General features: G+C 48.5%; 1 protein-coding gene across 2 annotated transcripts in view; it reads left to right on the plus strand.

The window, feature by feature from the left end:
• Positions 1–1,407: 1,407 nt before the first annotated feature.
• LOC142992526 (E3 ubiquitin-protein ligase SMURF2) overlaps positions 1,408–13,547 on the plus strand; it is a 37,429-nt gene continuing 25,289 nt past the window's right edge. For both annotated transcript variants that reach the window (XM_076142994.1, XM_076142995.1), the window contains exon 1: positions 1,408–1,810. In XM_076142994.1, coding sequence (XP_075999109.1) covers positions 1,759–1,810 — 52 coding nt within the window. In that variant the 5' untranslated portion in view covers positions 1,408–1,758. The remainder of the gene's footprint in view (positions 1,811–13,547) is intronic.

Here is a 13,547-nt window from a genome sequence, read left to right on the forward strand (position 1 = left end):
GTGGGTGTGTTGTGTCTAGGTTTGTTGCCGTCCCCTCAAGACAATGACTTTGATTTGGCTATGTTGACTCCATGAAGATTGAGTGCAGGTTTACACATTTTTCATGTTTTCACATTTTTCGGTTTTTGTGTGGAGTTCCAGAAATCAGCACTAGAGGGAGAAATGCAAATATGTTTCATAGTTCGTGGTGTTGGTATGTGTAACATGCAAGATCCCAAACACAAGGTCTTTTTTTTTTTTTTGTATTGTATTGTATTTTTCGGTGTAACAGAACAATTATCTTTTTACATGTGCGGAATCCAAACACATACATTTAATGCATATATTGGCTAACATGAGGCAGTGGTGACCCAAATCGTGCATCCCCAGATTGTAGCAGTCATGCCAGACACATGATCAATGACCACCAGAATGGACTAAAATGCAGATTCTGACTCGTCACTAATTCACAGCTAACCTGAAATGCTGCAATCAGTTATTGACCTGACTGACTTTCATTGTCCAGAAATCTGGCAACTATCCACACAAGTCAAAGCCAAAATACATCTCTGCTGCTATTGATTTGACTTGACTCACTACGAGAGTCGTCCAGAAGATTGACAAGTACTTCGTGTTGACTTTTGCTTCCCCCAGCTTTGACCCAGTCGAGATAATGTGCTTGCATGACAGTTTGACAAAAATTTGAGGTTTGCATTTCATTCTTAATGATGAAAGTATCACTGGGCTCCGGGGATGCAAGGCTGTCAAAAACGCTGAATTCAGCTCGATTGAAATGCTGGAAACCTTTCCAAATGGACATTGCTTCAGGACTGCTGAGCTGCACAAAATGAACAGCAGCCAGTTGATTAATGATCCACACCTGTGTCGGTGATGCTCACAGAGCAGTTTGGTATAAAAAAAGGCTCAATTTCAGTCATTTGCTGGCATAGACAACAGGTTCACTCTGATGCTCTTCTCACCGTGCAAACATTACATTCAACACAAATATTGATTCAGGTGTGAGACATTGTGGAGTCCTTAATAAGTATTGTGTTACATTCAGGAAAATATGCTATGAAAATATATGTAGCTGTATCATGAAGGAGGAAACAAACTAGAAATAGAATATAATAATAAAAACCAGATCCAAATCTGTGTTGGCAGATGATTTTTAAATGATTATTAAATGATTTTTAAAGTAAAACACCAGAATTATCCACCCGATCAAAACCGTTTTGGATGCAATTTAGAGAGAAACCGTGATTTATCATGGTACCTTGAACTATACATTGTTCCAGAATACAGCTCTTTGTGTGCAGGAATCGCGTCCAGTTGGTCGTTAATGGATTTGTCAGAGCCACATGTTAGATGAACGCTGTCGTCACCGCTGTGCTCCCCGCAGCCTCCTCAAGTGGATCAACAGTTCAACTCCCGACTAGCGGAGAGGAGGAGGACTCAGCCCGGACAGAGATGTGGAGATAAACCCGCGTTACGGCGCCCTGACTCGACACTTCCCTCACGGTTCCACCCGGGGAATGCGTTTCTAGTAAATGCACTTTTGCAACACTGCTCCACTCGAGATTTTTTTTATTTTTCTATTTTATTTTTCTATTTCTTGAATTTGTGAACGATCGTTATGGCATTTCAGTCCACATCCGGGCCACAATGCCTTGACTCCATTATTGTCTAAAAACTGGTGGAGAGGTTGATAAACCTTGTCATTTTTACAGTTTAAGACATATTTTCAGTGCGTGCAGTGGAACCTGGAACCGGGCGGAGATGTCTAACCAAGGAGTCCGGCGGAATGGACCAGTGAAGCTGCGACTAACAGGTAGCTGTGCTTTAAACCCCACACACTAGCTAAGCAGGCTCGGTGTATTTGCTGGATAGCAACTGTTCCCATGGGCCAAGGAGTTGTGTTACCGCCGGTTCTTCCAGATATGATTTGTACGTTTTGGTGAATAATTTAAAGCCATTCATTCATGAAAAATAGAATTAATCATACGCCGTTATTAACAACAAACTCACCTTTCGACCATGTCAACTAATTGAATTTGGAATATTATTGTTCTTGGAAATAGACCCAACCTGGCGATTGTCGCCAGTAACCAGCAGCTGCAGCTGCTAGCCACCAGCAGTAACACGGCTCCCTGAGTAATGTTGCTGTTTATTGTGTTGTTCCATGGTTGAGTTGGTTGTTGCGTGACGAAACTAACATAGGGACGATATCCATGTTCTATATATTCCAAAGTGTAAAACAAACACAGTGGTGCACAAAGCATTCTGCTGTCTGACAGCCTGGGATAAAGTTGGCTAGCTTGAAGTTAGCCTAGCTCGACAGCCTGCCAGTTAGCTATAATCGAGCCTTTATGACTAAACAGAGTCTGCAGCTGGCTACTGAACGTCTGTCACGGCCTACTGACCCAAAGATGACTCGCTCATTTGTTTGTTGTTGTGATTAAGACAGTTGAGCTCTGAGTTGTATCGCTGCAGCAGCATCCTGTAAAGCTCAGCTGTGCTCATGCCCTCAACATGAGGAGAGGAGAGGAGAGGAGAGGAGCCACACTGCAGAGCCTCAACCTGGGTCTGATATGGACTAAGCTGGAGTAATAAGCTAGTTGCAACACCACACAAAACTGCTTGTCTGTCTTTGATTTGTGCACATATGGATAGGTGAGAGTCCGGTGTTTTGCCTGGGAGAGAAGGAGAAGGAGTGAAAGCCTCCGTGTTTGATTGAACTCCAGGATCAGAGAAGAAGCACATTCCAGAGCCGTCTTCTCTCTGTCAGGAAGGGCCATATTAAATATTGAAGCTGGTGTTGTGTCTGATAGGAAAGAGAGGACGCAGAAGAGGAGGGTCGCTGATAAGAGGTCCGAGAAGGTGGAGATGCAAGATGGCCAAGGACAAGACATTGGAACGTCTTTGTCTTCTCTATCCATGAAAGCAGTTTGAAGATTGAACATTAACCGCTTAATGAATGAGCTACCAAGCTTTTCACCGCCCCCCCAAGTCGCTTCAGTAGCAATAATTTACAGCCAAGCAGTGCTCAGTTCCTGTCTCATGTAGTAGTGTTGCCTAATGACTCTCATGTGAGGACTTCTTCATCACAGCTTCTTCTGTTTTCTCTTTTTTTGCGCCCAAATTTCACATTGAAGTCCAAATCCTTTAAACGCAAATCAGCCCAAACAACATCCTCAGCAAAGTCTGCATTCCTCTTCATCTATAACTCTCTTGTCTTCATAGTTTTCTACATCCTCGTCCCAGACACGCTCAGTCTCCTGGCAGGGCTTCATTCAGAGTTATGTCATATTCTGCCGTGTCATCCATACGGCCTGGCGAGCCGCTCGTCTGCGTCCCGTCCCTCTCTTGTCTCCGGCCCTGGAGAGGAAGCTCTGCACGCCCCAGCCTTCACTTTTACCAGAGGCTTCACTGCACAATGTCATTAGCCGTTTCTTTGTTTAGCTGTGTGTGCTGGGCTGATTGGCTGGCTGTGTCACGGTGACATCATGGCGGCGTGTTGTTACCTGGGCTCGGGATCAGTTTTGTCACGATGGCGCTCATAGCTTCGTTTGCCCCCAGCAGGTTGTGAACGACGCGTCACTGCATTTAAACAATCGTGTAGCTGTTTGTGCTGTAGGCATCTCTTCTCTCTTCTCCCCCCCACCCCCTTGTCCATTTGAACCAGATGTTACAGATGTTTGCCAGCTATTAAACTTGAAAAATATGGCAAGCGATCTGCTTAAAACTAACACTTTGGGGTGAGAATTGCCCCCTGAATACACAAGACGGGTTTCCATTATACTGGGAGGCAGTGGCTCAGTGGGTAGTGCTTCCGCTTGGGAACCGGAGGGGCGCTGGTTCGAGCCCCTGCCGAGGTGCCCCTGAGCAAGGCACAGAACCCTCAATTGCTCCCCCCTCTGCGAAGGGTGGTAATGTAATGTAAGTCGCTTTGGATAAAAGCGTCTGCCAAAGCGTCTGCCAAATGATCGTAATGTAATGTACTGCACAGCTGATCACTCTTGAATTATGTGACACACAAACATGGCTAATGGCATAACAGGCATGATCCACTGAGTCCTGAATGACATCAGTCAGCCACGGCTCATTGCTGCGTCTGATCATTCTTCAATTCTGTCACGCAGAAGTCACTCATGACATCATTTTGCGTAACTTTCCACACAACCAGTCGATGGCACACAGATGAAAGCCAAGTTACAGACTTTACAGCAAACACAATGCTGCAACCCAACACAACTCGGAAGAATACACACACACACACACACACACACACACACCGATCTTTGCTTTAGTTCCCGATTCTCTCCGCTTGACTTTTCTGCCATTGTTTTTTGTCTTCTCTCAGAGTTTACATGTGACTTGTAAAGCATATGGTTTGCTCATCTGAATTCTTTGGCCCGGCTCAGACGAGCGCAGAGAGCTATCTCAGTGGGATTCCCTTAAATTTCCACTTGCATTCCCACCTCTTCCTCTCTGAGTCACTCCTGTTCTTTCCGACTGTAAGCTTCTTCCCCCCTCAGACCAACTCCAGAGCATATTTCACTCCCACCCTTCTTAACTCCGCTGCCTTTACGTTCTCTGGCTCTCTCTCTCTCTCTCTCTCTCTCCCTCTCTCCCTCTCTCTCTCTCTCTCCCTGATGCACACCTCATCAGTAGCTCCGCGTCGTCTCTCCCCTCATCAGCTTGTCATTGCAAACGCACAGGATTTGGACAAGGCTGCAAAAGGCTCCATATATAAATAGACGTGTCCATTTGAGTTTTGATGAAATCGTCGGTAAATTTCCCTCCTTTCGTCTTGGTGTGGAGGGTTTACATTTTGAATGGACGCAGATGCCGTCTGAAAGCGAAACAGACTTGTTTTAAAGAAGTGACAAAGCCCTGGAGGGCTTCACACTGGACCACTGTGTGGCCTGCAGTGAAAGGCTTAGATCTCCTCTTCTTCTTAGCACAAGTCCTTGTTTTTCATCGCAGCTCGGCCCTGCCTGTAGTCTGCAGATGTTCGTGTGTGTGTGTGTGTGTGTGTGTGTGTGTGTGTGTGTGTGTGTGTGTGTGTGTGTGTGTGTGTGTGTGTGTGTGTGTGTGTGTGTGTGTGTGTGTGTGTGTGTGTGTGTGTGTCCATGTCTTTGGATGTCGGATAATGGAAGAAGAAACCTCCACAGCTGGGCACAGATGGGGCTGTGGAGGCAGGACCTGATGATCAAGAGGGTTTTAATGTGGTCTGAGCTGGCACATGGCTCCTTCATGTGGGCTCAGTCAAGAGCCGTTTTACAGAGTGGCTGCATGGAAGTGATTTGGGTTCATCTGAGTGTTCAGACAGGATACATTGTAAATACCCAGTCATTAGCTACATATGGGGAACTATTGACTCCACTGTCCCACCGTGTGCTCATGAGTCTCCAGCCAACGTTTCCACATTCTGTTTAGCAAGAAACACAAAATAATAGGAGTGTAAGGAACAGCGGGGCGGAGACGCAAAAAAGACGGAAACATAACGAGCAATTATTACACATCATCGGTAAACATTTCTCCTTCCCCCTGCCGAGAGCCCTCCCATCATTTTAAATTGTTCCATCCATTAATTGAGTGGCCGGGGGTTTGGCTTTCCTGTTGGTTCAGCTGCTCCCTGACGAGGACAAAGCCTTCTGTAGTCGCTCTGCCCTCCGCCGCTGCCAGCAAACGGCCCGGAGGACACCAGATGTAGCAGGGAGAGAGGGAGAGAGGGAGAAGGAGCGGGCAGCTTTTCAGAGGAAGCGCCCCTCCCCCCCCCCCTCCCTCAGACCCCAACACTTGTCCAAACGTCACCCCTCACAGGTGGGGAGCAGAGCCTTCCAGAACCCCCCCCCCCCCACCCCCCTTTTTTTTGCGATTCCCTTGTTATAATAATAATAAAGTGAAGAATTGGTGTCTCAAAGTTCTGTCCTTAAACTGTATTATAATGCCGTTGCCGTGGGTTTGGTTCGTGGGTGGTGGCATCTGCTGTTTGGGGAGATCGACTCTTCCTGCTGAGTAGAGCAATCAACACATCAGAAGAGATTTTGCAGCTTTGACGAGCTTAATCTGGAAACTGGATGTACAAGGAACAGTTACTGCCTTCTCTCTTTGTATCTCGACGACGCACCACCCTTTGACCCCTGCGTCAGTTTGTATACGCCGCCCTTTGCGTGGCATCGGGGCGTCTAGTGGGGAATGGACACTGACAGCTGCAGTCACCAGAACATCTGCAGCATTCATCTAAAGACTTGGCTATCGGTCGTCCACTTGTTGAGTTGTTTCTGTGTTTCTGTTCTAAGGGGTAAAGGCCTGAATATACTTCAAAAAGGGTTCTGCTTGTGTACTACACTTGGTAGACAAACACAGTCTGCGCTGACAGATGTGATCGCCCGGTGCAGATGACCAAGCTGGCGTCACACACACACGTCCTAGAGGACCCTCGCAGTCAGACGGATGAGTTGTAGTTTGGATTTGTAAGTGTTAATCTCGCGGGGAAGTCGGGGACAAACCTTCAAACGCCCGATCTGCTAACTTGGCTGCGCCGGTTTAACTGCTCAGAATTGGATTAGCGCGAAGAGCGACGGGCCCCAGTGAGAACTCGTCACACACTCTCATCCCCAGGGGTCTTCTTCTCCTTCTCCAGACAGAGACCCTCTTTCCACTTGAAGTTGTGTTTTATCTTCGGTGGTTGTGCAGAAGCTTGTGTGACTTCACTTGCCCTTGGTATTTATTCAGTCTACTCTTAACAAAAGAGGTGAACTCGTCATAGCAAAGATACAGGAAGTGTTTTGACGGTTTCTGCTTCAACGCTCGCCTTCAGATTTGAGAGTTTTTACGACAAAACCCCTGCAGCCATGTTGGGTACATCTCCACTGATCGGTTTGAAATATTACAAGAAACTTCACAACTTCATTTCAGCTTCAATGAAGCACGGCCCGCGTCCTTTCAGATCTCCGAAATGGACTCTGTCTCATTCGTTTCAAAGCACTGCACTGTTGTTGGCCTCTCTTGAAAAACGGATGAAAAACGACCCGCCGCCGTGATAAATCCCCCGGTTTGTAACTATATAAACGTCCCTGCAGTAGTTTTGTGTTTGATTGTGGTTCAGACTTGACTTTGGTATCCTATGGCAACCCAGTCGCACCGGTGTAGTCTGTTGTGTTGATTTACGGCAGTGTTATTGTTCCCCCGAATGTGAGCGAGCTCAATCATCTATCGCAAAAGTGGAATGTGGCCGGAAGGTTCTCTGCCTCTCCGCCAGCTCGGCGGCGGCGTAGCTGCTCTAGGGGAGGAATGAGCGTCGCAGCCCCTCTGCAATGTGGTTACTGTGGAAATTCATCCCGAGATAATGAAAGCCGCGCTCCGGCTGTTCTGCCGTTCGCGTGCTGTCTCGCAGCATCCCCGGCTTCCAGATGAAGAGGCACACCTTCTCCTCTCGGTCACGTTGGTGAAACAGAGCCCCTTTCTCCTGTCTTTGCTCCAGCCGTAACCCCACTCCCCTCAGGAACTACAGCTTTGGAGAGGCAGTCTGTGAAGCGGAGGCCTTTCCTGTCACATTCCACGTTTGATCCGTGAATGAAGCTGCACCATTAAGCTCGTTTCCCCCTTCGTTTGTTTGTAGGGATGTCTGCGATTATTCGTTTTCTCTCTGCAGCGTGCCAAGGTGAGACTTCTCAGCCGGCTCGCACAAAGTCTTATTAGCTGCGATGAATTTCCACTTTCAAGAGTTGTTGGGTTTCTCCTCGGGACAGAGCTGAAGGGTTAGGGTCAGGGTCTCCCTCCCAGGTTTCTCTCCCAGCTGTCCGGACAGGCGGGGTAACCTGAGATTAATTCTTCGATATGCCAGCTCTGCCTTAAACCTGGATGGACACGGGTTGATCCGATTAACTCGCTGTAACCTCAAGCAGAAGGGGGTCTCTCAAGTCTCCAGTGTTACCGGCTGGGTAATGGTGCCGGGTCGGGGGCTTCGCCGCAAAAGCCGCAAGACGCCAGCAGCTGACTGCATGCGTCTTTCCGTGCCTCGGCCTGACGTTTGAGCCCCTTCGGCCCTCCGAGGAGATGGGATCAGAGGAGAGATGTTTATATTCACACCGGATCACGTTTCATGGGCATCTCTGTTGAAGTTGAACATATACGCCACAGGAATCCCTCCGCATACGCACGGAGAAGTTAACGCGTAGCTCCGCTTGTTCCGGGCTAAAGCTCCGGCTCGCAGTGCGGAAGAATCCTAAATATGTCGGCCCTCAAATAGGCGCTAACGTTGCCTTTCGTCGAACACATTACATTAATTTTATCCAAAGCGACTTACATTACATTACACTACCACCCTTCGCAGAGGGGGGAGCAATTGAGGGTTCGGTGCCTTGCTCAGGGGCACCTCGGCAGGGACTCGAACCGGCGACCCTCCGGTTCCCAAGCGGAAGCTCTACCCACTGAGCCACTGCCTCCCGAACACGTCTGGAGATCGGCCCCGATGATGTGCAACTGTCTGGGTGATGAGACGGTTGCACAGAGTTGCGGTTTGCTGAGGAGGAAATTCATTATGAAACTAAAGCCCCACATCCAAGACCGGGGGCGCTGTGCCAAATGAGGAATCGCTGCAATTGCCAGGTGATTCATGTGTTTTGGCTCCGGAGCTGATTCCACAGAACCTCCAGACAGTCATGCTGAGTCTGATCAGAGATGTTCACTAAGTGTTGAAGGACTTTGATGTGGTGGTCTTGAGATGACGGTCAGCATGATTGTAGTTCTCCATCTAATAGCTCCAAATAACGTTCCTCCTATTTAAGTTTAGTTTGCAGACTCCTCAGTCTTCCGATGTGAACACAGAGTTGTGTAAGCGAGCACACTGCTTATTTAAATAGGAGGCTAATGTGGACACTATTAAAGCAGCCCCTGTCATCATCAGTTGCATTCTGCTGACATCACGTCACCTCCGCTCCCGGTTTATACTCACCACCATAATTGGCGACTATTTCAACAACTTATTAGCTCACATTCTTGCTTTTAACGGCGCATTAAGTCCACATTTCCACTTGAAATGTTAAGAAATGACGACACAATGTTATTTGAATATTAATATATGGCTCCATTGACCGTCTAGGCTTTGCGTGATGATTTAGTTTAAGCTTTGCTAAAGTCAGGCCAGACATGACACACGTCTTGTAGTCACATGTCGGCCACTTTAATCACGACGTCCAGCTCACAGTAAAGGCTGTTTTATAACGCGCACCTGCACTCAATGGCATTTGCTCGCGGGGTTTAATCAAGGGAACACTGTTTGAACTCAATGGGCTATAAGTGAGCCATGTGGGCGGCGGCTGAGGATGAAGGCTTCACACGCCGATGTGTCGCTCGCAAACACATGCGCGCCCTCATGTTTACCTGTGGGCACGAATGAAGTGGAGCAATTTGCCCGGTCGGGGGCAAATGTCTCCCTGCAGAGTCCGGAGCAACACGTGCAAGTCTCCTTCACGTTTTTGTTTCATTATTCTCAGAGCACTAATTAACGGTCGGGACTTTCAAGGGGTAGAAATGAAGCGGTAGTTCTAGAAACGAACACTGCAGCACAGCTCCGAGCCGAGGCAGTGGCCCGTGTTCCTCCACTGAAGGAGCCAAGAAGTTTTGAGAGCTGCTGGAGCTCGGCTCTGCTCCGCTGCGCTCCATGTTTTGACTTCTGACTTGGTGGCAGCGGTGGCGGAGTTGCGGACGACTCAACTCGCCTGGACAACTCGGTTTGTCACGTTGTATGGCACAGAGTGGAAAGAGAGAGTGATGTAGTATGCAGGGGCAACAGGAATGCCACTAAAAATTGCCACAGTGGCACAGTTTCCCACTATTTGGTGCCGAAAATAGTGGAGGTGAACTCCCCCCGTTATGCAATGACATTAGACTGCATCATGGAGGGAAAAGGTGACGTGAGATGGATGAAATGTTCTCACACGAAGAATGTCGCCAGCATCTTTCCTTTGGCGTGTGTGTGTGTGTGTTTCTCTGTGTAGTCAAACAGGTTTTTGCAAAGGATGAAAAGCTTTTCAGTCGCCTTATTTGGTTGATCTTTTGCAATTGTGAATCTTTGTATGGGAACCCTTTTGTCCTCGCCGCAAGACCAGATCAGGGAACAATACTGGTTATTAAGTCCTCCAGCACATACTTCACCATCAGCTTTAGAGTTTTTTCATTTTACATTGACAACTTGGTGTCCAGTCACTCGTATTTTCCTACTCCAAGGGTTTTCGTCGTCTATACAACTTGTGTTTCACTCCAGTGTACCCATGCACTGCGTCACAGACTCTCCCAGGCTTTCGGTGTGTAACACCACTCGCACGTCGAAGGTTGGCTTTAATGCCGTATCGTTCTTTACCTATAGCACACACTGCCACCTGGCCAAACAGGTTCTAGTCCGCTGTGAGTTTTGCGCCGAGCTTCAAGAGATCTCTCATCGTCTCGTCTCCACACAGGTGCTGCTGAACGCGATGTGCAGTGATATATGGCTTCTCTTAGTCACGGCTGACATTTGGCCTTTTATCCTCTTATGAAAAGAACGGGGCATGTATTATGTTTCCTGGCTTCTCTGTGGCCCTGACTCCACAGTGTGTTTCTGCTTACGGTCACAGCGATGGCGCACAACAGATGTCCCCAGATGTCCTCTGCCCATGTGTGTAACAGGAGTGCTGGGAAGCTGAATTGTCAGTGTTCTTACTAGTTTCTTAATCACATTTCACCGCTGCTGCTTCTACCCCCATATTCTCTGTTGTTGACGAGGTTATTCTTTCCCCCGGCTCGCACAGGATGTGTGGGAGATGGAGATGGCTCACGTCTATGAATGCCTCCATAGTGTCTGAAACTCGGAAAGAAGGGATGAAGGTCTTTTTTCCCCCACCCAAGTGTTCCTTTCTGTTTTCCTCTCAGTATAAATGATGCACAGGCAGATTTTCTTACACGTCCTTACTTTTCCCCCTCCTTATTTTCTCAATCTTGGAAATTGCAGGTCTGTTTAGAGGTATTAGAAGACTTTCCTGGCGGTTCCCAGTTCCGTGATCGCTCGGCTACCAATGACTCCTAGTATCTGTATTAAGTGACTAAAAGAAGCCTTATCAGATTTACATATTTACATAAGTGGATTTGCTGCGATAAGTAAAGCTGCCAAACTAGGGAGATTTCCCAGTGCTTTGTTCTTAACCACATTTCCACAGTTAGCCTGGACCCCATGAAAAGTTGGAACAGGTTTCTGAAACTCCAGCCTGCTTCCATACGCTGTTCTGCCCGACGACAGCCAGAGTCAAGTGGCCTATCCGGGACTTTTAAACTAGCTTTTGTCATGAACACGTCAAAGATGAATGAACTCGGCAAGCGGGCAAGGAGGATGTCTCTGTGTTTGGTTTTAGTTTTGTTCATTTGTGTGGGCATTTATGTTAACAGTCATGTTACGCAATGTGGATTAGCCCGAGTATTTGTCCTTTGGTGCCATTAAAGGTAAAAATGGCATTATCTTTGTCTGCTACTCTCGGTAACCATACGACGATTCTTCAGTTACATTGAAGTGTAAACACGACGGCTGGAAAAGTTGGTTTACTGCCTCAGTCGCCGCACAATCGGTGTTTTAAAGTGCATGTAAGTGTGCTGACAGATGCTGAGAAAGGCCGGTTTCATGCTGTCAGTGGAGATTGATTATGAGATGGCTGGGAGATTAGCAAAAGGACAGATGAAGAACAGGTTGACCAGCATTGCCATCAGCGCTTGTCAATCTCGCCATTCTCTCTTGTCTCTGCGTTTGTCCCTCCCTGTAGGCTTGAAGTGCCCCAGAGTGTGGGGAGGGGCGGAGAGGGGAAAAGGAAGCTTTTTGTTTATAGAAGAACAATGCCGCACATGAGAGTGCGTGGTGCTGGGCCTGGAGTCAAAACAGAGCCAGACAGGGAGGCAGGCAGGGGAAAGGGAGAGGAGGAGGAGGAGGAGGAGGAGGAGGAGGAGCACTGTTCCCCAGATGATGTGTCAGACTGTCTGGTCAGGTGGGACGGGAGGACTAGGTAGACGAGAGGATGGGTTCAGGAGAGGGTCAGCCTGAAGACATGTGTTTAGGTCCACACACAGTTATGGCCACACACACACACACACACACACACACATACACATACACATACACATACACACATACATACACACACACATACACAAAAACACACAGAGGGGAAAGGGCCTGTTTCTATCCTCCTCATCTTCGTGTAGCACAATATCACATACAACATCTCAAAGGGCTTCACAAACGGTTCCAAAAGCAGCCAAGGACGAGAAAAAAAAAACCCAAAAAACTTTTAATGTTTAAGGAAAAAGGAGAGAGACCACTCAAAGAGAGATCGGCTGTCCGGCTGATTGGCCAGGTGTGCATGAGGACCCGCAGGTGGAAGAGAAATAACAAAGCACCGCCACTCTCACCGATTGTAAAGAGCAGCTGATGTTACGAAATACCCTCCCCCGCAAACTAGTTCTTTTTGTTTTGACTTTGGACAGGGATGGGAATGGTGGGATTTTCCCCGGCAGTTCCCACACCCCCATTTCCTCCATCTCGCAGGCTCCAGTGTGATTTTGAACCGCAGCACAGCAGACTCCAGTCAGTGTGAACCCTCTTCTCTCCCCGCGGCGCTCGCCTCTTTTTCCCAGGCTCCTCTGTGGCGTGGCGACTGTGTACTCGTTCTCGCCGACTTACAGGAAACCGGCACGCAAACCTCCAGCGTCGTCCTTCCACCGCCGTCTCGACCGACAGATCGCTACCATGGTGACGCTCCCCCCCACCCCGCACCCCCCCTCCCTCCCTCCCAGGCGTCACGTGACCTCTCCCTTCCCAGGTGTTTGGCCTGCGTCTGCCGGAGTTCATTGATTCGCCCGCACAGTGGGTCTCTTTGTGCGTCGGCCTGTGAGAATCCCGGCCCATCCTCTCCCCACAGGTGGAACTTTAACTTCTCCCCCCAAGGTCTGCGTCTCTGTGTGCATGGAGGGTGGGGTGGGGGCGGGGGCGGGAGGGGGGCTGATTTTCATTAAGAGAGGAGCTGGCAGAGGAAGGAGCTAAGCAAATCCCCAAGCTGATAATCAGTTGTGTGTGTTTGTTTTAGGTTTTCTCTCGTCCGTGGGGAGTCGGTCCTCTTTGGGCTGTTTTGTGGAAAGCTGTTATGTGACTAATAAGATGCAGCCTCGGAGAGCAGCACAACACACACACACATACACCCACGACTCCCCGGGTTATTCTCCTGCTTAGTCACTGACCGTCCGCCCTGTGTTTCTACCCGCTAGCCGTAAAGAATGAGGCGGTAGTTGGATGTCTCATTTTCTCATGGCTGTCTTGTAAATGAAAGTTGACCCTCCAGCACGTCCTCACAATTTCTTACCCCGTTTTTGTGCGGCTTGTTTAGAATAACAATGCTTCATAGAAGTGTAGTGGGCCTTCCGCCTAAAAGCTTTTGGTCATTTATCAGACGGAGGGAGATGCGTGCCAGGCCGCTCCCTGGTCCAGGAGTGTTGTATGGACGAGCTGTCGACACGGAGACATGGAGACATTCACCACAGCT

The sequence above is a fragment of the Genypterus blacodes genome, unplaced genomic scaffold (assembly GCF_046128005.1).
Source record: "Genypterus blacodes isolate CSIRO-AG114 ecotype Tasmania unplaced genomic scaffold, CSIRO-AGI_Gbla_v1 ptg000022l_1, whole genome shotgun sequence".
Lineage (NCBI taxonomy): Eukaryota > Metazoa > Chordata > Actinopteri > Ophidiiformes > Ophidiidae > Genypterus > Genypterus blacodes.